The sequence below is a fragment of the Rhinopithecus roxellana genome, chromosome 13 (genome assembly GCF_007565055.1).
Source record: "Rhinopithecus roxellana isolate Shanxi Qingling chromosome 13, ASM756505v1, whole genome shotgun sequence".
Taxonomy (NCBI): Eukaryota; Metazoa; Chordata; class Mammalia; order Primates; family Cercopithecidae; genus Rhinopithecus; species Rhinopithecus roxellana.
The window spans coordinates 24548443-24571095 of NC_044561.1; the positions used below are offsets into that span (position 1 = coordinate 24548443).

General features: G+C 42.5%; 1 protein-coding gene across 3 annotated transcripts in view; it reads right to left on the reverse strand.

Moving 5' to 3' along the window:
• Positions 1–22653, reverse strand: part of MYO18B (myosin XVIIIB) — a 217595-nt gene that overhangs the window by 9120 nt on the left and 185822 nt on the right. For 2 of the 3 annotated variants that reach the window (XM_030915727.1, XM_030915726.1), the window contains exons 29-30: positions 19231–19275; positions 17696–17833 (exon numbers count right to left, since the gene is read on the reverse strand). In XM_030915727.1, the coding sequence (XP_030771587.1) occupies positions 17696–17833; positions 19231–19275 (183 nt within the window). The remainder of the gene's footprint in view (positions 1–17695; positions 17834–19230; positions 19276–22653) is intronic. The other variant, XM_030915728.1, reaches the window with a different exon arrangement.

The following is a 22653-nucleotide window of genomic DNA, read 5'->3' on the forward strand; positions in this document are numbered from 1 at the left end:
GCAACCCTGAGAGATAGGGATTATGATCTCCAGGCACAGAGAGGCTGAGTAACCTCTGCAAGCACACACAGCTGGCAACCAAGTCTGGTTTTACCACTCACTAGCCACGTGACCTGGTGACCACTGCCTAACTTCTCTAACCCTCAGCTTCCTTAGCTGAAAAATGAGGGAAACCAGATTGGCCTTGCAATGCTGTGGAGTTCAGAACTCCATGAGGGCAGGATTTTTATGCATTGTGTTCGCTGCTACCAGTGTCTATAGAACAATGTCTTAGCACACAGTAGGTGCTCAATGAATTTGTGTTGAATAAGTGAGGGAAGCACCAGGGCCCTAACACATTGTAGGTGCTCCATAAACATGTGTTGGATGCATGAGTGAATTGCCAGTCCTCAGGCACATAGTAGGTGCTCAATAAAATGTTCAAGTTATGAATCATGCTCTAGTGCTTGCCACATAGTAGGTTCCAATAAATATTGGACTGATTAAATGAATTGATGAATAAGGGTATTTATATGAAAATGCTGTAAGTATGGGTTGCTTCAAGTTATAGAAGTTTATTAGGTAAACTAGGATATGAAAACTCAGGAATACTGAAATTTCCACTCTTTCTAATCTACAAGGCAGGAAGAAAAAAAAAAAAAAAAAGCTTCAGACGCAGAGAGACCTGAGTTCAAATCCCGGCTCTGTCTATTCCAAGTCAGGTTTGTTTTTTGTTTGTTTGTTTTTGTTGTTTTGTTTGGTTTGTGATGGAGTCTTGCTCTGTTGGCCAGGCTGAAGTGCAGTGGCATGATCGTGGCTCACTGCAAACTCTGCCTCCAGGGTTCAGGTGATTCTCCTGCCTCAGCCTCCCAAGTAGCTGGGATTACAGGTGCACACCACCACACCAGGCAAATTTTTGTATTTTTAGTAGCGACAGGGTTTCACCATGTTGGTCAGGATGGTCTCAAACTCCTGACCTCAAGTGATCCACCCACCTCAGGCTCCCAAAGTGTGGGGATTACAGGCATGAACCATGGTGCCCAGGCCCCAGGTATCGTTTGAAGCCTGAACTTGTACAGGTGTAAGAGTGGGAATGACACTGCCCTAGGACCCAGGGTCTTGTTAGAAATGAGAGACGATGCGTGTCATATGCATATTCAGTATTTAAGAGTGGAAGCCATTTCTACTCCCATTACTCCCAGTACTGCCATTGAGGCAAAAGACACTACAGTTAAACTTTCATGCATTACTTATTTATCTCAAAGTTAATCCTTTGACGTAACGGTTTAACATACATTTTAAAATCTTAACACTTGTCTGATTGCTTTTCTTTAATGACCACTTTCATCAGTGCTAGAGAAGACCGCAGATTGAGGGCAGATGTTCAAGAGTAAACAATTCCCATGTATAAGCCTACTGTGAACCGCACGGAGGAGGGAAGTGGAGACTGAAGTGGTTGGTTCAGCCTCAGAACGAGTAGTGTCTGAGACAGTGTCTCCCGCTTGGACCATACCCCTTCCCCTTTCAGATTATCTTATGAATGGGGTCCCATCGTTTTATCTCTAGTGTCGACCACAGAATTAGATGCTCCATGAAAACTGGCGAAGAACAAAGAAGAAGGCACCTCTATCTGCATGTGTCATAGGCATTAGCTCATCAAGCTAAGAAGCCTCACCCCATCAACATCAGAGGTATCACCCCATCTTGCAAATGAGGAAGCTGAGGCTCACTGGTGAGAAACCATTTGCTCCAGGCCATACTGCTAAGTGGCAGGGCCTGCATTTGAACGCTGGTGGGCCAGATCTGAATCCCATTCTTCTCCTTCCACTGCATCACATACCCACCGGGCAGAAGGCTGATGGGAAACCTCAACCAGTTGAATTTACATCTACACGTACATATTTTTCAAAATCCACTGCAATGTAATGAACCAAGAAAGTCCAAGTCAAGGAGATGCTGGATTTACTGTCATTAGATTTAATCACACAGCAAAACAAGCAAAAACAAAACATAATTCCCAGGTCTGAGTGTGGTCAGAGCCTGGGCCAATTGTAGCTACAGGAAACTCAATACAGATTTAATGACACCGTGAATCATCCCCCAAAGCACGCTGTCAGCCCCCATTCTTCATCCACTCCCTGAAATTAAAGAGGAAATTAAAAACATATTGATGTTCTTTAATACTGGTGAGGCCTGAGATGGGAAACCAGATGCTCTTTGAAGATGGCCTGAAGATTTGGTAACTGAGTCCAAAATAACAACAGAGAGTCCGTAATAAAAGTTGACATGGCACCCAGGACTATGCATTATGCAGGGAATGGGAGGCACTTTTTTTTTTTTTTTTTTTTTTTGAGACGGAGTCTCGCTGTGTCGCCCAGGCTGGAGTGCAGTGGCGCGATCTTGGCTCACTGCAAGCTCCGCCTCCCGGGTTCCCACCATTCTCCCGCCTCAGCCTCCGAGTAGCTGGGACTACAGGCGCCCGCCACCGCGCCCGGCTAGTTTTTTGTATTTTTAGTAGAGACGGGGTTTCACCGTGTTAGCCAGGAGGGTCTCGATCTCCTGACCTCGTGATCCGCCTGCCTCGGCCTCCCAAAGTGCTGGGATTACAGGCTTGAGCCACCGTGCCCGGCCGGGAGGCACTTATTAAGCCACTGTGGTACACAGGTAAATACCACATCATTAGAGTTGTCATGTAATGTCTATAAAGCCTTTAGGCTTTATAGACATTACTCGAGTTTATGCTCACAACAGTCCTCTAAAGCAGATATTGTAATCTTCCCCTGTCAGAACTGAGGCTCAGAAAGAATCAGTAATTTGTCATGTCATAAGTGGGAGAACATGGATTTAAACCAAGGAGTCCTACCCCAGGCCCATGGCTCTCAACTGCTTTACTCTACTGCCCTTTATCGTCCCATTTTGTAAATGAAGAAGCTGAGGCGAAGAGAGGCAAATGGGCTTGTTGAGAAGGAGCAGAGCTGGGACTCCCACCCTGGTCTGTCTGTCTACCTATAATGTTCTGAGCACACAGCAGCAGAAGACGGGCTGCCCTCCCGTCCTGGGGAGAGCAGTGTAGGTGTTGAGTCTGGAAAAAAACAGGCAGAAGGGTCAGCAATGCAAGACATTCCAGAGAAACTGTGAAGCACAGACTATAAATGCACCAAGAGGTTGGCAAAGGAGAGAGCAGTCAGTACTGGTGCCTGGGTGTGCAGCCTTCCTTTCTTTGTTTTGAGATGGAGTTTCATTCTTGTCGCCCAGGCTGGAGTGCAATGGCTTGATCTCGGCTCACTGCAACCTCCACCTCCCAAGTTCAAGCAATTCTCCTGCCTCAGCCTCCCAAGTAGCTGGGATTACAGGCGCCCACCACCACCACAGCCAGCGAATTTTTGTATTTTTAGTAGAGACGGGGTTTTGCCATGTTGGTCAGGCTGGTCTCCAACTCCTGACCCCAAGTGATCCGCCCAGCTCAGCCTCCCAAAGTGCTGGGATTATGGGCGTGAGCAACCACGCCCGGCCATGCACAGCCTTTCTTGAGGAGGTGGGTTGAGTCAGGCTTTGGAAGAAGGGTAGGATTTCAGTGTTGACGATGGCTCGAGAAAGACACTTCAAGCAAGAGCAGAAGATTCCTCCTATCGATTCTTAGCTTATTCAATCTGCAAACCCTTGACAAGCAACGGCTGATATCTAAATTTCACAGGCGAAGGAAAATGAGGCTTAGGAAGCTCCCTCACCCCTAGCTGAGAGGGAAGTTCAAAGCAAGGAGGATGCCAAGGAAGCAGGGAAGTGAGGGGGAGGTGACATTAGTAGCAATCTGTCCCCATGATGTCCCCATGCCTGGCCACTCCTGGCATGGGGAAGAGTCAGGAAACAGATACGGTGAATATCCTACATTCCTCACAATATGGCCGTTTTTATGAGACAAGCTCGCTCTCAAGGCTTGCTTGCTGTTCTCTCTGATGCTTAAGGTCAGTGCCGAGTCTTTGACAATTTTACAAACCAATCCATCGAGCTGCCCTGAGTGGACACCTGCCTCCATGCCTTCTGTGGCTCAGCAGAATTTAGCTTGACTTCACCCACACATTCTTACTGGGTACCAGGGACTAAGGTCAGTGATTTTTGCATAGAGTTGCCCATTCAAGTCACCCTTGGAACTCTACCCTCCGCAAAAAAAAAATAATAAAATAATAAAAAAAAATAAAACAGTTAAACTGGAGCTGGGTAGTGATAAGGGGATCATTTTCATTTAAAAGAGACTGAAGAGTAATGCAAGACGTTAATAATACGAAAAATTGAACAGGCAAAAAGGGTATATGGGAGGATAATTGGGTAATATAAATATGGATAATGTTATGGATTTGTTAATTTTCCTAAGTGTGATAGTGATACGTTAGAAAATGTCCTTCTTAGAAGAAAGATGTGAAATGATTTAAGGAGAGCTGTTGTGATGTTGTCAACTTGTTTTCATAAGGGAAAGGAAGGGAAAGGAGAAGGGAGAAGAGATAGGAGAGGAGAGGAGGGGAGGGAAGGCGGGGAGAGGAGGGGAGGGAAGGAAGGAAGGAGGAAAGGAGGGAGGGAGGGAGGGAAGGAAGGAGGGAGGAAGGGAAGAAAGGAAGGAAGGAAGGAAGGAAGGAAGGAAGGAAGGGAGGGAGGGAGGGAGGGAGGGAGGGAGGGAGGCAGGGAGGGAGGGAGGGAGGGGGGAAGGAAATTAGCCTAATAAGAAAGAATTAGGAGGGAGTCAGAGAGGAAGGAACTGACACTCTGCAGGTGATTCTGATAAACCATGATTCTATATTTCAAGAAAAACCAGACAAACATTTTCACTCACCCTTTAATATTCAGCCCAACTGCAGCTTTCCCCAGGAAGTCTTTCCGCCCTCTGGCCTGGGTTGGGGCGTCTCCTGGCTCCCACAGCCTCCTGTGTCCCCCTCTGTACTGTTGTTATCTATTTACTTATTTGTATCTCCCAGCAAGACTGTTAGTTTCTGGAGGAGACCACGTCTTTCTTCTATGAATCCCCAATATCAGGAATGCCTCAAAGAAAGCTTATAGAATGGAAAGAATGAAGGAATGGAGGAGTACAAAGATGGGGGATTGTGGAACTGTGGAAAGAATGTGCAAAGGGCTGAATAATGCAGAACCCAGTATTCCCACTCACCAGTCAGTCACATCCACTTCTCCTGGCTGAAAAACAAAATTGAAAATCCACTTCCAGTACACAATCTAAAGTGAGTTCTCCATATTTCTAACACTAAGCCAAGAGCCTTGTTTCATTTCTACAGGATGTGATCAATTTCTAGAATAACAAATCGAGAGGGAGCTGCGGCCTCATCTGGTTTGAACCCCTCATTCTACACCTACAAAAACAGAGAAGGGAATAGAACTTCCCAAGTCACACTCTGATGAGATGGTGCAAGTACTGGCTCTACAACTCGAGTCTTTTACCTTCTGCTACAATTTTCACAATGTTTTGAAGAACGTTAATTCTAGATTTGCAGAGTAATTAAAATCTACTTGGCTTGTAGATTCAATTTGGATTCAACACATTTAAGCGAATTTAATGCATCCCTTCACTTTCCATGCAGAGACATTGCCTCACCAGAGTATGGTGAAATGGCAATAGTCATAGAAAATCTCAGACTAATTCATAAAAGCACCCAGTTCCCCATGAAGATGCAGCTTTAAGTGAATGGAAATTATGCGTCCATTAATATTTCCTTGCTTCCATCCTGAATCATTTATTGAGTGTCATAATGACAGATGCTGTCAACACAGAGATGAACAGTGCTTGTCTTCAGGGAACTTACATTCTGGAGGGGGTGGTAGATTCACTAAGTTAGGACTGGAAGAAAATATGAGTGAAACTTCATGTTTCCCTAGGCATAGAAAGTAAGAAAAAAAAACTTTTAAGTTCAGGGGTACATGTGCAGGTTTGTTCTATAGGTAAACTTGTGTCACAGGGGTTTGTTGTACAGATTATTTTGTCACCTAGGAATTAAGTCTAGTACCGACTAGTTATTTTTTTCTGATTCTCTTCCTCTTCCCACCCTCCACCCTCTGATAGGCCCCAGTGTGTGTTGTTCCCCTCTATGTGTCCATGTGCTTTCATAATTTAGCTCCTACTTATAAGTGAGATCATGTGGTATTTGGTTTTCTGTTCCTGTATTAGTTTGCTAAAGATAATGACCTCCAGCTCCATTCATGTCCCTGCAAAGGACATGATCTCATTCTTTTTTATGGCTGCATAGTATTCCATAGCATATATGTACCACATTTTCTATATCCAGTCTACCACTGATGGGCATTTAAGTTTATTCCATGTCTTTGCTATTGTGAATGGTGCTGTGATGAGCATACATATGCATGTGTCTTTATGGTAAAACAATTTATATTCCTTTGTATGTATACCCAGTAATGGGACTTCTGGGTCAAATGGTATTTCTGCTCTTGGTGTCTAAGGACTCATCATGCTGTTTTCCACAGTGGTCAAGATGGATTAAATACTTAAATGTAAAAGCCAAAACTATAAAATCTCTGGAAGACAACCTGGGCAATACCATTCTGGACATAGGAACAGGGCAAAGATTTCATGATGAAGATGACAAAGGCAATTGCAACCAAAGCAAAAATTGACAAGTGGGATCAAATTAAACTAAAGAGCTTCTGTACAGCAAAAGAGACTATCAATAAGGTGAACAGACAACCTACAGAATGGGAGGAAATATTTGTAAACTATGCATGTGACAAAGGTCTAATATCCAGCATCCATAAGGAACTTAAACAAATGTACAAGAAAAAAAAAAACATTAAAAAGTGAGCAAAGGACATGAACAGACACTTTTAAAAAGAAGGGATACACGTGACCAACAAGCATATGTAAAGAAGCTCAACATCACTGATTATTAGAAATGCAAAGCAAAACCACAATGAGACACCAACTCACACCAGTTAGAATGGCTATTATTAAAAAGTCAAAAAAATGGCAGGTGCTGGCAAGGTTGCAGAGAAAAAGGAATGCTTATACACTGTTGGTGGAAGTGTACATTAGAAAAAAAAATGTTTATTTACATAAAAGAATAAAAGCCTAGCTCAGCTCTCAGCTTCCAGATATAGTAGCTTGCATCAGAGCTACCTGGAAAGCCAGAAAAGTAGAATTCAAATTTAAGGACAGTGGAAAGCCATCAAAGCAGTCAGGACTCAAAGGCCAAATCCTGGAAAGAGGGAAATACACTGAAGGTGAACACAGTATGATGTGGCATTTCCCTGAGAGTCATTTGCTGACCTGAAAGAAGAATTAAGATGGAGAACCTATACTTCCAGATGCTATATTGGTTCAAGGATGGACACACAGAAAAGTGAACTAGAATAGGGTCTGGAGACAGACCTATGTACATAAGTTCACTTGATTTATGACAAATTCATACTGTTGTGTAATGTGGACAATATCATTTCTCTAAAACATATGTGCTAGACCAACTGGATATCTATATGGAAAAGAGTGAGCCCTACCTCACACCACAAATAAGTATCAATTCATGATGCATTGTATATCGAGATATAAAAGGTAAATCAATACAATGTCTACAAAAACTAAGAAAATATTGCATGATTTCAAAGTAGGCAAATAATTTTTCAACAATATATAAAGAGTACCAACCATAAAGGAAAACATTATAAACTGGGTTACATTAAAATTAAGAACTTTGCTTATAAAAATAAACCATTAAGAGAGTGAAAAAGGCAAGTGACTGAGTGGAAGAAAACCCACATACCTTATAAAGGGCATGCATTTAGAATACATAAAGAACTACAGATCAATACAAAAGAGACGGATAACCAAAGAAGAATAAAAATAATGGACAAAAGACTTTCTCAGACACTTCATTAAAGAGGATATTTGAAGGAAGATATAAGCATATAAAAAGGTTTATTTACCAGGGATATGTGAGTGAAGACCAAAATTTGAATAGCTAATTTTTTTTAGTAACAAAACCAGGCGTTGGCAAGGATTTAGAGCAACCAGAACATTCATTCACTGATGATGGTTACATAAATTGGAATAACTGTTTTGACAGTATTTACCAAAGCTGAAAAAACACCTAGCAATTCTACTGCTGAGTATATGCCCAACAGAAATCTGTATATTCATGCAACAAAAGATGTGTATAAGATTGTTCACAGTAATACTACTCATAATCATGGGAAACCATAAACAACTTAATTGTCTATTAATAATAGAATTAATTATTACTCTATGTTCACACATGGCATATTATTGACTACGGTTTCTCAGTGGTGGTATAATTGCCATTTTGGACCCGATAATTCTATGTGGCCTGTCCTGTGCATTGTAAGATATTTGGCAACATCGCTGAACTCTACCCATTAGATGCCAGTAGCATGAGACAGTCAAAAATGTCTCCAGACATTGCCAGTTGTCCCCTGTTGAGGTGGGTAGTGGTGCAGAAGTGCCTCCAGTTGAGAACCACCGTTACAGACTATAGAGCAATGAAAATAAATGAATTACTGCTACATGCAACAGTGTGGAGGCATCTTGAAAACATAGTATTGAAAGAAAGAGGCCAGACACAAAAGAGGACATATTGGATGCTTCCATTTACACAGTTCAAAAAGGGGCATATCTAATATACAGTGTTAGAAGTCAGGATGGTGGGTATCTTTGAGGAAGGAGGAGGTGATGGCTTGAATGGGCACAAGGAAGTTGTAGGGGCACTGTAATGGTCCAGTGTGGATTTTGTTAGTAATTACAAATGAACTACGCATGACCAATTTTTTGAAAATTTCCTCAAGACCCACTTTTCTGTATACATATTTCAATGGTAAATTTGTGTAACAAAACCTTAGCTTAATCAGAGAATCACAGATTTTAAAAGAGTGTTCTGAACCATCAATGATGTATCCAAATAGTTTTCTACAAACTTGCAGCTTAGGTGAGTCTCAAATTTTCTAAAAGGTCCACAGACCTACCATCCAAGACCTGGAGTTCCAGACAGGAAACAGGCTTCCTTCCTATAAATACTTGTCTAGGATTTGGGTCCTACGGATAAATCCGGTGCCTACATTCAGACTTCACCTGGTTTCACTTGCTCAGGCCTTTGGTCCATGGTTAATATGTTTGCATTGAATATTTCTGTGCATTCAGTTTCAACATCTTTTCCACTAATCTTCCTAATACTAATAAAACTGAAAATACTCCTTATGTCCTAGTAAGACATAAAACCATATTCATGAGAGGCCCATTCATTAAGTGTTTCCAGGATGGATTAAAATTATCCTGAGCTCCAGTTCTAAGAATGCAGAGACCAGTAAATAAATGTATTATTGAAATAAGATTAGCATCAGATGCTTAACCCACTTTGGGAATAAGCTGTTTTTAAAGCTAAGTACTATTTATTCACATATCTATAATTAATGAACTAATTACAAACGAGTCTTATCTACTCATTTAAGCAGCCCTCACATGACCCATCTTTGGCTTCCTGTCTGTAGTAGAGTAATTGCTCTTCTTTGAAAGTAACACAACTTTTTTTTTTTAAAGACAATATAGTGTAATTTAGACCTTTTTACTTATTCAAACCAGTCTTATCCCAAATAAAAACAAACAGGGGTGGTGGTAGGGTCTGCATCTTTCTTTTTAAATGAAGAACTGCAAGCCAAAAGTTTGGGGCTGCAAATGTTTACAGAAAGCAAATTTTCCCCTGCAAAAAGGAAAAGTTGTAATGCCATCTTTTAGCCAAACGAAAAGCAGTTGTGTTAAATCGTCACCAAAGCAAATGATACATACAACAGTAATTAGCAAAGATTACACAGTAATTAAAATCACGATGATTATGTGAGTGAGAATAATTTATACAATAATCTCCATGCTCACATTGCAATATGGTACAAGTCCAATAGCAACAGTAGAAAGCCGGGGTTGGTAATAAATTCAAAGCACAGCATTACTAATTATGTGGTGATGGATTGGCCATTGAAATTTAGGGATAAATAAAGTCTCTGATCAGGATACACCATTTTAGTTGGATTTCCCAAGGTTACTGAATGGGGACCCCAAACACTCGAATACATTTCCTTCCTCCCTACCGTTCTTTGTCTTCATAGTCTTGCCCGTTCCTGTAGTTCAGCCTCCCCCTTGGTGGAAAACATTTTCTATGCTTATAGTTTTCATCTACCAAGTTTCATTCTCCTGCTTCAGGTAAGGCCCTTCATTGTCCTTTGGGGAACCCCTCCTCCCTTAATGTTCTCATGGTTTGGCGCGAATTTCCAAGGGCCAGGTGAAAGACTGACTTAGGTCAAAGGTAAGAGGCTCCTTCAGTCCCCTTGTCCATTATGACTGGTTCAGGCTCACTCAGGCTTGCATTTTTTGTGAAACTGTGAAGAAGAGAGAAGCTCTCTTTACTACTGGACTCAGAATGGTGCAGGCATGAATTTGGAGCTGTTGGCCGCCATCTTGTTGCCCCAAAAAGAAACCAACATAGAAGACAGCAGAGCAGAGAGGCTGATGAGGAACAAAATCCCCATGTTCATTTTTGAATTCCTGGATCTAGCAATGCCTGAAGCTAGATTTTCCTTTTTGGTTTCCCAGCTACAGGAAACAATCAATGTTCCTTCTTACTCTAGCCAGGTTGATGTGTTTTACGTCACCTACACTCATAAGAATCCTAACATTATGCAGAGGTTTCTCGGTACCTCCTTAGGGCTTCCGGTCAGAGTTTAAAAAGCTTCTGGACAATTCTCTTTGGATGTCCCTAAACACACGAAATGTAACATACTTAAAACTGAGCTCACCGAAACTCCACTTTCATTGCCAAGAGGTTTTCTGTTGTGCTCATGGTTTTCTGCTGTGAGTTTAGCCCACTTCTGCAATCTCTGGCATGTGGAGCACCCAGTCATAGTTTTCCCTAGTCCTGCCTGTCAGCATACATGCCTCCGCACAGCAGCGTCACCTGGCCTGTTCTGGGATGAAGGACAGAGGATGGAAGGGAGTTTCTGCTTATTAAACACCAACTTGGTGGCAGGCCTTCCACTAGGTACTCTAGAGTGCTAATTTGCTTCAGTTGTTAATTCTTCAGCTCTGCAAAGGGAACATTATTAAAGCCTATTTAATCGTGGAGGGGCTGAGACTCGGAGACTGTAACTTGCTCATAGTCAGGAACTAGTAAAGGAGAGGTTGTATTAGAAAACAGATCTATCCTTTACTTTCTTGGAGTGTGTTTTTCAGGCCCACTGGTCAGGCCCTGTTGAACTCTCTGAGCCCACCACCCACCACATGCTTCTGCCCTCCACCTGCACTCCGAGGGCCTGAACCCCAGAGCTTCTATTCTCATTATAATTCATCAATTCTGCTTCATGTTTCCAACAACTTGTTCTGCGATAGGAGACAGTTAATGTATTTGGCAAATCTATCAGGGGTTCTTGACATTGTCTCATTGCCCTGATGAGAAGCCATCTGACTTCAATCCACTGGGCACTTATCTGTTCAATGAGCATTTATTGAGTACCTACTATGTGACAGGCACTGTACTAGGTGCTGAGGTCCAAGAAGGACAAAGACAAGGGTTATGTCCTTAAGAAGCTCACAGCCTAATGAAGGGGGCAGACACCTTGCCAAGATTATATCTACATAATATGGACGATGCTATGGGAGAGGGAGATTTGAGTTCTGTGAGATAACAGTAGAGGGGCACCTGACCCACCAGGAGATCGGGGAGGCTCTTGTGGCAGGCAACGCATGAGCTGAGTCTTGAAGGATGACTAAGAGGAGACAAGAAACATGGGAAGGGTGTTCCCGCCGGAGGGAATATCACAGACAAAGGACTAGAGTTACAAACTAGCATAGTATATGCAGAAGAGCTACAAACCATTTGGGGTACAAATTGTGACGAAAAGGTGGGAAATAAGATCAGCAAAGTAGGCAAGACCTATATCACGAAGGGCCATGTAAGCCAGGCTAAGGCATTTGACTCCTACCTTGTAAGGCAGAGGTCAGCAAAGATCTTCTGTAAAGGGCCAGATGGCAAATATTTTTGGCTTTGTGGATTATATGGTCTCTGTCGCAACTAATCAATTCTGCCACTGCAGTGAAAACACAGCCATGGTCAATATGTTTTTTCAAAAAAACCATAAGCATGGCTGTGATCCAATAAAACTTTATTTACCAAAACAGGGCAAGGGCCAGATTTGGCCTATGGACAGGAGTCTGCTGACCCCTACTGTAGGCAATAAGGAGCCACTGAAGCCAGATTTTCCTTTTAGAGGAATCATACCGGCTAAAGTATAGAGGATGGACTAAAGGAGGGTGGTTTTGAAAGGTCTTTACCAGAGTCTAGGAGCAAAATTATGGTAGCTTGACTTAAAGGTGTTGGCAGTGGGGGATGGAGAGAAGCAGAAAGAGTACTTGTTTGGGTGGGGGGTAGAATACAAGACTTAGGGATTCGTTGAATATGGGGATGAGAGAGGGGAATGATAACGTAAGATAATAAGGGCTCCAGCATGGGGTGCTTTATGAATGACAGAACCACTCAATGATCCTCATAACACAGGGCTGGTGGGGCGGGATGAGTTTCCTCTTGGACATGCTGAGTTAAAACATCAGGGAGATACCTGGTTGGTGATCCATGTAGACAATAAGATAAGATACATAAATTTAAAACTTGGGAGAATATAAAGGCTGTTCGTCTGTATTTGGGGGTCACCTGCTGACAGCTGCAGAGCCAAAATCACAGAAGGAGAATTGCCTGCTATCAGGTGGAGAGAGAAACAGCCAGGTGAGGGCAGTAACCTGTGAACCCTGGCATTTGGAGATAAAGTCCAGGCAAAGAACAGGGAACAGACGTTTGAGGAGCACCAAGGAACAGAAATCTTGTCAAGGTCAAGCAGATAGAGTTCCAAGAAATGTTCAACAGCGGGGAAAAGTCCAGGAAAATATAAAGACTAGAGAATGTCCCCTGATTTGTGTCTTTGGAAGCTGCTGACACAGTGAGAAGGGTTTCAGTGGAGTGGCGGGGCAGTCTCTGGGCTGCAGTAAATTGAGGCATAAATGTGGAGTAAGTGAAGATAGTACCTGTTAACAACATGTCTGAGAGGCTCGAATCAAAAGGAAGGAAAAGCAGTAACTCAATAGGACAGCAGGGTAAGGGACAAGGACATGGTTAGGATGGGGAGGACCTCAGGTGTTTATAACCTCTGGGGGAAGAAGTAAAACAAGGAAAGTTGAGGACACAGGAGACAGAGGTGACACCAGATGAATCACAGTGTTTTAGGAGGAAGAAGACCTGGATCTCCATTAGCTTCAGACAGGACAGGATTAGACCTCATCTTCTGAGACCAGAGGGAAGACGGGGGCAGATAGAGATGAATGCATACACATCACAGCAGAAGTCAAAGCCATTATTATTTTACTTTGAATGAAACAGGAGAGGAGGTGCCTCCTGAGAGTGATGGGGAGAGATCACAAGGAAGTCGGGATGATTTGGAATAATTGCCCAGGAAATGAGAACAGCAACTGCCCAATGACAAGACATTGGCAGTCTCTACAGCTAGCTAGGTCATCATGCCTGTCAGCATGTGGACCTTGCAGAACAGGGTGAGTGACCATGGCTGGGGTTTTATTGGGCTTGGGGTGAGGATCTAGAAAGAAATGGGGCTTAGACCCTGCTCGGGAAGCCCAATGTGTTTTAAGGGTAAGAAGAAGTTGGGAGAGCCTCACTGCCCTCGCACTCTCGTCCACAGAGCAGTGGAAGGAGGGCGAGAAGGAGAGGCCAGGCACACAGCAGGGACTAACATGAGCATGCCAGCCCCTGGACAGCCCAGGCACCACTTGCGGCCAGATGTTAAGAGAAACTCCTGAACAAAGTGTGACTGCTACCACCCAGCCCATAAACCCCCTCTCTGTGGCCACAAAGGTAATTTAGTGTCTTCGTCTCCAGAAGCGCTTGCATTTATCAGTGGCAGCAGCGCAATTCCTGGGCTGTAAATCATAACGCTTTAGGTGTATTTCTCTTGAGTTGACATCCCCTTATAAATAATGTGGGGAATGCTTTTATTTTGTTGGCAGAAGACTGTTTTCTCCCTCTCTTCTGTTTTTAGAGTGACCTTCTTTCTCAGTCAAATGGGATATATCCAAGAGGCTCATTTATTGGGTCTTCCAGGAATATGCACCAGGTAATATGGGAACAGGTATAAATAGGAGTCCTGTTCTCTACTATGATACAGTCTCCTAGCAGAAAGGACACTCACATCTATTAAAGTTAAAATGCAAATGCCCTTCAATCCAGAGAATCATTTACTCATGTTTATAAGGATGTGCGTTTTTCAAAACTTGACAAATTAATAGCAAATATCTGGAAAGCACCTAAAATTGAAATAAGGATGCTATAGTTAAATAAAGCATGGCAGCTTGTGCAGGAATTATAAAGAATGAGATGGACTTATGCATACCGGTAAGGAAAGAGCTCTAAGGTGTACTGTTGAAGGAAAGAAGTAAATTGTAAAAATTTATGAAAAGCGTAACACATAATTATATAATTTGTTTTTTAAAATCCCACAAATATGCTACATATTTGCTACGAGTACATGTATATGTTTATGATATATACATATAGAAAGAGATATAGAAGGATATACACCAAACTGAAGATGATGAATCCTTCTGAGAAGGAAGCGTAAGACTGCAGTGGTGGCAAACAGGATTTTAGCCTTCTGGTATATTTTAAGTTCTTTAAGAGAGGAAGTATTCATAGATTGCTTGTGCAATTAAAAAGAGCTAGAAGTCAAGACACCTGTACTCTGGGTCAGTTCATACTATAAATGTGGATAAGATATTTCCTCTGCAGACCTCAGGTTTTCCCATCTATATACTGAGCAAGTTGGGCTGGACAATCCCAGTGGTCCTTTGCAACTCAGAATGTCTTGAGTCTTCGAGCTGTAAACATATTCAAAGGAAGGGGTTCAAAATTTTTAGGGCTCAATGCCATAGGATCTGGCACTCAATAGATACTTTGTCTTGGCTGAACACTGAAGGTTGAATAATAATCCTTAGGCAGTTTTAGTATTAATAAACAGAGGTCAGATTTTTCCAGTAAACTTTACCAGGTGAGTGACCTACCTCCTGGATGAATGTCAGAGAGCTGTGGTAGTGTGGCAAATAAAATAGAAGCTTTGGAGGGATTCCAACCTAGGTTCAAATTCTGGCTCTTCTACTTACCTACTTTGTGCTACTGAGTGAACTACCAACCCTCTCTGCACCACAATCAGTGCTGAGCTGTGACCAAACACAGTTAATATTTCTGCTCCAGCTTTGATGCTGTGGTCAGTTATTCATTCATCACTTATTGAGCACCAACTGTGAGCCAACCCTGGGGATGTGGCCATGAGGAAGACAGACAAGAAATCCCTTCTTACAGATGTGTAAGTATCTGCCTTGCCTCCTGCCCCCTCCCTGTTCTTGGTGCAAGCACTATTAACTCCAAACAGCAGCTGAACATGCCCAAGGACATGGAAGGGGAAAGGGAAGAGAAAAGGGAAAGAGACTCTGGATGGGGCTCTCTAGGAGATGCTGAAGACCGACTCACCTTGCCTGAGGGCCCGCTGCAGGAGCTGTAAGACCATCTATGCATGGATCAGTTGCTCCCCCTTCTCTGAGTCTCAGATTTCTCTTCCGTAACATGAAGACAGACAGTGAAGTCTACCTCCTGGGATTCCTCCGGGCATCAAATAGTTGCTAATGCTGATTCAAATGGCTAATGTTTTTAGCTCTTTCTAGGTGCCAGGCTCTGAGTAAAGAGTGGCTTGTGCATCACCACATTGCCCCTGACAACAATTATGATTTACTCAGGAGGAAACATGAACAGAGAAGTTAAGCAGCTTGCCCAAAATCTCACCGCTGCAGATATGCAAATAAAGAATTGGAATATTATTTTTTAATCTATGTCCGGGTCCATACATAGTAAGCGTTTTGAAATGCTTATTGAAAGTTATATGTACTGCTTTGTCTTATTGTTCCAAAAAGTTTACTTGAAAAACTATTCATTATGTACGTTTTCCTATAGATTATGGTTTCTAATCCAGTGCTAGAGAATTCAGTGAATTTGGAAGCAGCCAGAACACTGATTAAAGATGAATCTCTGTATAGAATAACAACTCTAAAACTTTTCAATGGGCCATTACAATGTAAAAAGTGCCTACTTTTGTTATTTGACAATCATCAATTATATCTTAAACATTTATAGCAAATGGAAAAAAAAAAGAATTGGAATCTAGATCTGACTTGAGATCCTGCACCAAAACCATCATACCCTAGCATCTCCCATTCAAACAGGTGCCAAACAGCTTAGATGAGGCTACGATTCATGGGTTAGGATCCTTATCATCCATCCTAACATGATTATAATTATGAAACTTGGTTATAATGTTAATGAGCATTCTTCTCTGGCTGCCTCCAATTCTCCTGCTGCCACTGGCAGACAGGCTAAAGCAAAGGCATTTAGTTTTCAGAAGAGATAAAGTCCTCATAGTTTGGGGTTCACAGAGGACACAATTCCCTTCTTCATACAGGCCTTTGTTTTTAATTAAGAGCAGCAATCAGATAATCTTGCTTTAATTAGCTCCCCAGAAACACCCCATTCTTGGAGCCACTCTTTGATATTTTCTGCATCAAGTCTTTCAGCCTAAGACTATCCTGCAGACATGCACCAGACATTTGCCATTTGCCAAATATGCCCAGAAGGTTAGCATAAACTCCCACTCCCTTCTTTTTTGTAAAGACAACCCCTGCATCAAAGCAAACACGTCTTTGAGTCAGGAAGGGGTTTGTCTAGGTTTGCTCTGTGAATCTGTGATTTTTCCAGTCTTATCACATTGGTCCTTCTGTTCACAAAAACTGTGTGCATTTCATCTTAATTATGCATCTCTTAATCATAATTTCTGACTTATGGCCATTAACTCCTAATTACAAGAGGGCCACCCTTGAAAAGGGAAACCAAGTGAGCTCAGAGAAATGGAGCTGAAAAGCAAGAGGGAAGATGGATGATAGACGTTGTGCAACTAAGGGGGAATTCAAAGGCCCATTTATTGGAGGCGGTTATTGTTGGCACTTCTGTAGATTTGTGACGCTTCCGTATCAGGCCACACCTGAATTCATCCCTTTCTGTGGTAAGGAAATTATAAAATTAAAAATAAAGCTAAAATTCAAATAAAGCTAAAATCTCCAGATGATAAATCCTCTGGCCCAACTTCTTTATGATGACTCTTCATTAAAAAAAAAACTTAAGTGAATATGTTTATTAAAAATTTTTTGAACCTGTAATTACCCATAAATGGAAAAAAGAGTATGATGTGCCTTAAGTAGAAGGTAACCATAACAACTATTACTATTTTTTAAAATGTTCACCCTGTACTATTTAAAAATCTGGAAAACCATGCTCTGGAGATGACTGCATTAGATCCTCATTGCTTCAACCATTTGGATCAGTAAATAAAATTATATTCCATGTTTTGCAGATGGGGAAGTAGAGGCTCAGAGAGGGTAAGGGATCTGCCTAAAGTCACAAAGCTAGGAAGCGGCAGAGTTATACTTCAGACTTTCAGGACCATGCTTGGTCTTACCTATGCCAGAGACAATGAAAGACTTGAACAACAACTTTCAAAGTCTGAGATTCTTCAAGCTATTGGCCATCCAGAGGCAGCAGGGAGATACTCTTACCTGGGGCTGAGGATGCGGCTGCTGGTGGCTGACTGTCGAGAAGGAGTCCTCATAGTATCTGTGGCCATGGACAGAGTACAGCTCAACCAGGACTGCAGGCTGCCCTCTGGCTGGGAGCTGAGGATGGAGACATTATCCCTAGAATAAGATTGCAGGACACCATCAGCACGATGACAACCATAGTAACAGCAATAATTAGATATTCGCCCATAGCATAAGCCAGGCATTGTGCTAAGTCATATACCTGCATAACCTCACTCACCATCCCAGAGAGGTAGGAGCCAGTGCTGCCACAGTTACACAGATGGAATTACTGAGATTTGGAGAGGCCAATTTGGGTCTTGGCCAAGTTCACCCAGCTAGTCAATGATGAAATTGGGATGCAAACCCTGTTCCTTTTTATTCCAATGCCCATGCTATTAATCATGGCCCTGTTCTTGGGAAGATACACACTCCAATACAAATGTTGAGGTCTCTCCAATTTAGGAGTAAAGTTTGGCATTGATCTTGATATGTTCAAGGAATATATCAAGTGTGAAGGTCTTAACTCCTTCCTTACCTTAGCTGGATCATCTTTATAAACAGGGACTCTACTTTTATGTCCCCTGATTCTGAAAGTGGCACAGAGAGGGGGTCCTCATAGGTTCTCAATGAGACCATGTAAGTTGATATACTCAGTCAACATTATGTATATGTGTGTGTATATGTGTGTATATTTGTATATTAATATGATTTATATGTGTGTATATGTGTGTATATATATTATAATATATACAGTTTTTTTAATAGGATGCTCCTTGTATGCCAAGCACCAGGGAGCTGAACACATGAACTTAATATTGACCCTGTCCTCAAGATCCCATCTCTATAAATAACCATAAAATTTTTTAAAATTGTTAATGTTTTATAGAGGGATAGAGGGTAGGTTTTACTAGAACCTGCCCTCTGTCTCTACAAAGCGTTAATAATGGTAGGTTCTAATAAAACCTACCCTCTATGCCTCTATAAAGCATTAATAATTTTTTTCTTTCAAAGAGGAAGCCTTGATTTGCTTCGTGGAAGCCTAAGGAAAGACCTCAAGTAGTGAAAGTTGAGCTCCATCTTCTTTGAAGGTTAGCATTTGGCTATGCAGGGATGGAAGAATGGAATTTTGGGTGGAAGGAATCACATGCACATAGGTACGGAGGTCATAATGGCTGGGGCATAAACAATATGGAAACCAGAAATCACAGTTAGAGGGGAAAGTAAGGGTCTGAATGTACAGAATACAAAGTCTATTCTGGGGCAATAGGGAGCCATTGAAGGTGTTTGAGGACCCGTGGCATGAGGAGGCACAGGCTTCTTTCTGTCTAAAAGAACTAGGGCAGTTCAATACTATGTCCCTAGTGCTATATGTTGTGACCATGAAGGCATTAGTCTCATGGGCATCACTGATAATTCTCTAAGTGCACATGGATGTTCCCTCTGCAAACTGGACAGAGAGAGCCAGGGGCTCCCTCTTGTGAGCTGCTCGGTTCTACTTGGGGTTAACTTACATCTCTTTTCTGCCACTGCTGCCACAATCCACTGCCGTCTGGACACTAGTAAGAGGCACAAGAAAGAGTGTGTTATCCTCATGCTGCCAGGAGCTTGGGAACATGGTTATTGATGTTAGACAGACATGAGTGTGAATCCCACTTCCAACCTTTGCCCCTGTGTGATCTCAGGGACGTCACTTGCCCTCCCTGAGCTTCCTTTCTTCCTTCTTAAAATGTGACAAATAATGGGGCTCTGCTGTGGAGCAGAGTAAGTGAGATAACCCTTGTAAAGATCTCAGCATGGTTCCTGGCAAATAGATAGTGCTAATTAAGTGGTAGCAACCATTACGGCTACTCTTGTTTTAGTACAACTAGTACTGCTATTATTAATAGCATTGTTATTGCTAACAAGCAAGGCATTTGCTGTATATTCTTTGTGAGTGCTAGCAAATCAGAGATGGAGCAGGGCAGCTTCCCGGGGCATTGTGGGAAACTCCAATACTAATTACGATGGTAGCTATTCTTTAGAAAGCATCCCTCCATTCAACAAATATGCTACCCACACAATCTCATCTACTTCCCCCATGCGTCTCCATTTTAGAGATGGTAGGACACACTTGTCTAAGTCACACAACTTTTGATCCCAGGCCTGTTAAGCTCATGCTCCTAACCAGTGTGCAATTGTTCAGTGGGTGGGCGCAGACAGCCAAACCGCAAACCTCAGACACCTAGGACATCATTTTAATCTGGATCGTCACACTGGGGCTTCTCAGTATTCTCTGCTGTAATCTGGACAATTCCTCTTTTAGAAGATCTAGCTGTTTCCTCTATGAGATGCACCTGCTGCTCCTTGGCTCCCACCCTCAAGAGTCTGTCACCCTGGGGGTTTCTATTTACATGCATTTGTTCCCACCAGGCAGTGACCAACACCCCTTCTGGACCAAGAACAAGTCTTATTCATCCTTCAGCCCCAAAGCTCAGCCAGACCAGAAGTTCTCAGACAATGCTTGGTGAATCCAACAGAAGAAAAGTCAGTAAACAACAGTCATGGGCCAATTCTAGCCTCCCATCTATTTTTATAAATAGAGATTTTTGTCTGTGATTGTTTTTGCACCATAATGGTAGTGCAACAAAGACAATATGGCATGAAAAGGCTAAATATTTACTATCTGGTCCTTTGAAGAAAAGGACTCTACAACGGAACAAAAGCAGCTTTTGTGAATGGCCTTGTGGGAGGCAGAATAATGGCCCCCAAAGATGTTCACATTCTAATCCCGAAAATAAGGGAATATGTTTCCGTACAGGGAAAAAGTTTTATTGGAACACAGTCACCTATTCACTTACATTTTGAGTACTTCCTCACCTATTTTGACTAAACACCAATCTTTACTTGAATCCAGCACTCAGGAAAGTCTTTACTGCCCAGTAGCTAATCAAAGCACACGCTGGTGTTAGTTCTTGTTCACTATTTACCCTGGCTGACTCCATGAGTACTAGCCCCCTGGGTGGACTCGGCATTCAGATTCACCCTCTTCCAAAGGGCTCTTCCCAGTACTAGAGACCCATTCACTTCATGATGTCTCATCATGCTGCGCATCTTCTCATCTCCTTACTCTTCTGCATGCTCCTGCTCTCTGACCCACTCTGTCCGTACAGGGGGCTGGTCTGTATGGACAACATCAATGGGTTCCCTATCCCATCAATGGGTTCCCTATCCCATCAATGGGTTCCCTATCCCATGGCTTTCTCTTGGACTCAGCCAATAGGGAATACAGCTGACAGTTCACAGGAAGAAGGGAAGAGAGGGAAGCTGAAGTACTTATTGTCCTGGATTTCTGAATTTTTCTCTACTGCCTTTCCTTGTGTTGGCTCCAGCTCTCAACCAAAGGCCAGAGTTCCTCCTATCAGGCCTCTCTCTCACTCTCTTTCTTTCTGGATTCCAGCAATTGTATCCTCTTCTTCTCCCTTCAGACCTTGCAGGAGTTACTGCTCTCAGTTGCTGCTATTCCTTAGGGGCTGCACCATCTATAGCTTGGGGCTTCCTCACACCTTTGTAAATAGTCCTTTTGTTAAGCTCTCTTCATTTAGAGTTTTTCAGTTTCTGCCAGACTCTATTATAATAGCTAATCTCAATGCTTTTTCTACCTTAACAGGAAGATCTGCATTTACTAGGCCAATAGTTTACATGACTAAGAAGCAGACAGCAGGCATGACCCAATATTGCACTGCTAACTACTGTTACACCCTTAATCACAGTGTCACAATGTGGGGGGGAAAAACAGTGAAGAATCTAAAGAGGCAATCTTGTAAGAACCTAAGATTATCAGCAATCGTTACTAGCCCCTCCTAAGCTTCTGATCTGGGAAAGAGCTAGCCACAAAAACAAATTAAAAAAAAAGAAAGTATAGCTGCTTATGAATCCTACATTTTTATAGGATCTGCACACTGGTTGTTTTTGCCGTGAACCTGTTTCACTAAATTTGCATAGAATATCTAAGGCTGAAGTCAAGACCTACCAGGTGGTCTGTTTGTTCATTCATGATGAAATACTGTCCATACCAAGACTGGTATCTGACCTGGACCACATGCTTCCTACCATTTGAGCTAGTCTCCAAAAAAATGAGAGTATGTTTAAAATAAGGAGGCTGAATTAAGAGCTTCTGGGAACTAAGGCTCACGCTTATTGTATGAACAAATGCTGAAGGCACCTAACGCCTTTATCATGAGATGATCTGCAATGAAGTCTTTGGGACAGGAGATTAAAAAAAAAAAAAAAGGCTTTCAGGCAGAAGCAGTGGAGAGTTTTGTCCTGTCTGCTCCTGAGAAGCATTAAACCACATGGGCAGAACTCACTGCCATGTTGACTGCCTGTAAGTCACAGGTTACTGGTCCTGGAAAGTACTTGAGTTTATACACCATGGTGCACGGAGCCCTCGAGCTCTGGGAGACACCATGAAAAGTGCGGGTACCAAGGGGTTAAGAAGAGAGACCTAGAAGGAAGGATTAGCCCCAAACCTTCCTCTCTCACTCCAGTCAGAAGATGGCTGCACTCCATCCTAAGCTAGAATTTTGTACATGAGTTTGCTTTGGTATAAAAAAGGAATTCTACAATAAGGAGGGAGTTTGAAACCCACTGGCCCTTTTACCATGTGAAGAAAGTGTCTCTGGGCTACAAGCTCCATGAGACAAGTCCATGTCTGCTTCTTCCCTACTGTACCCCGTGTCCCAATACAGAGGGTGTCCATTCATTGTTTTCTGCTGAGTGGGCACAGGCCCAAAGGATGGAAGACCTGTCCACGGTCCTGATTCATTTGGTGGTACAGCTGTCTGGGACCCTCATCTCCTGACATGAGGTCAGTGGTTCTTTCTCTCCCCTTGGTGCAAGTGGCTTTTCAAAAAAAGAACTTGACCAGGCATGGTGGCTCATGCCTGTAATCCCAG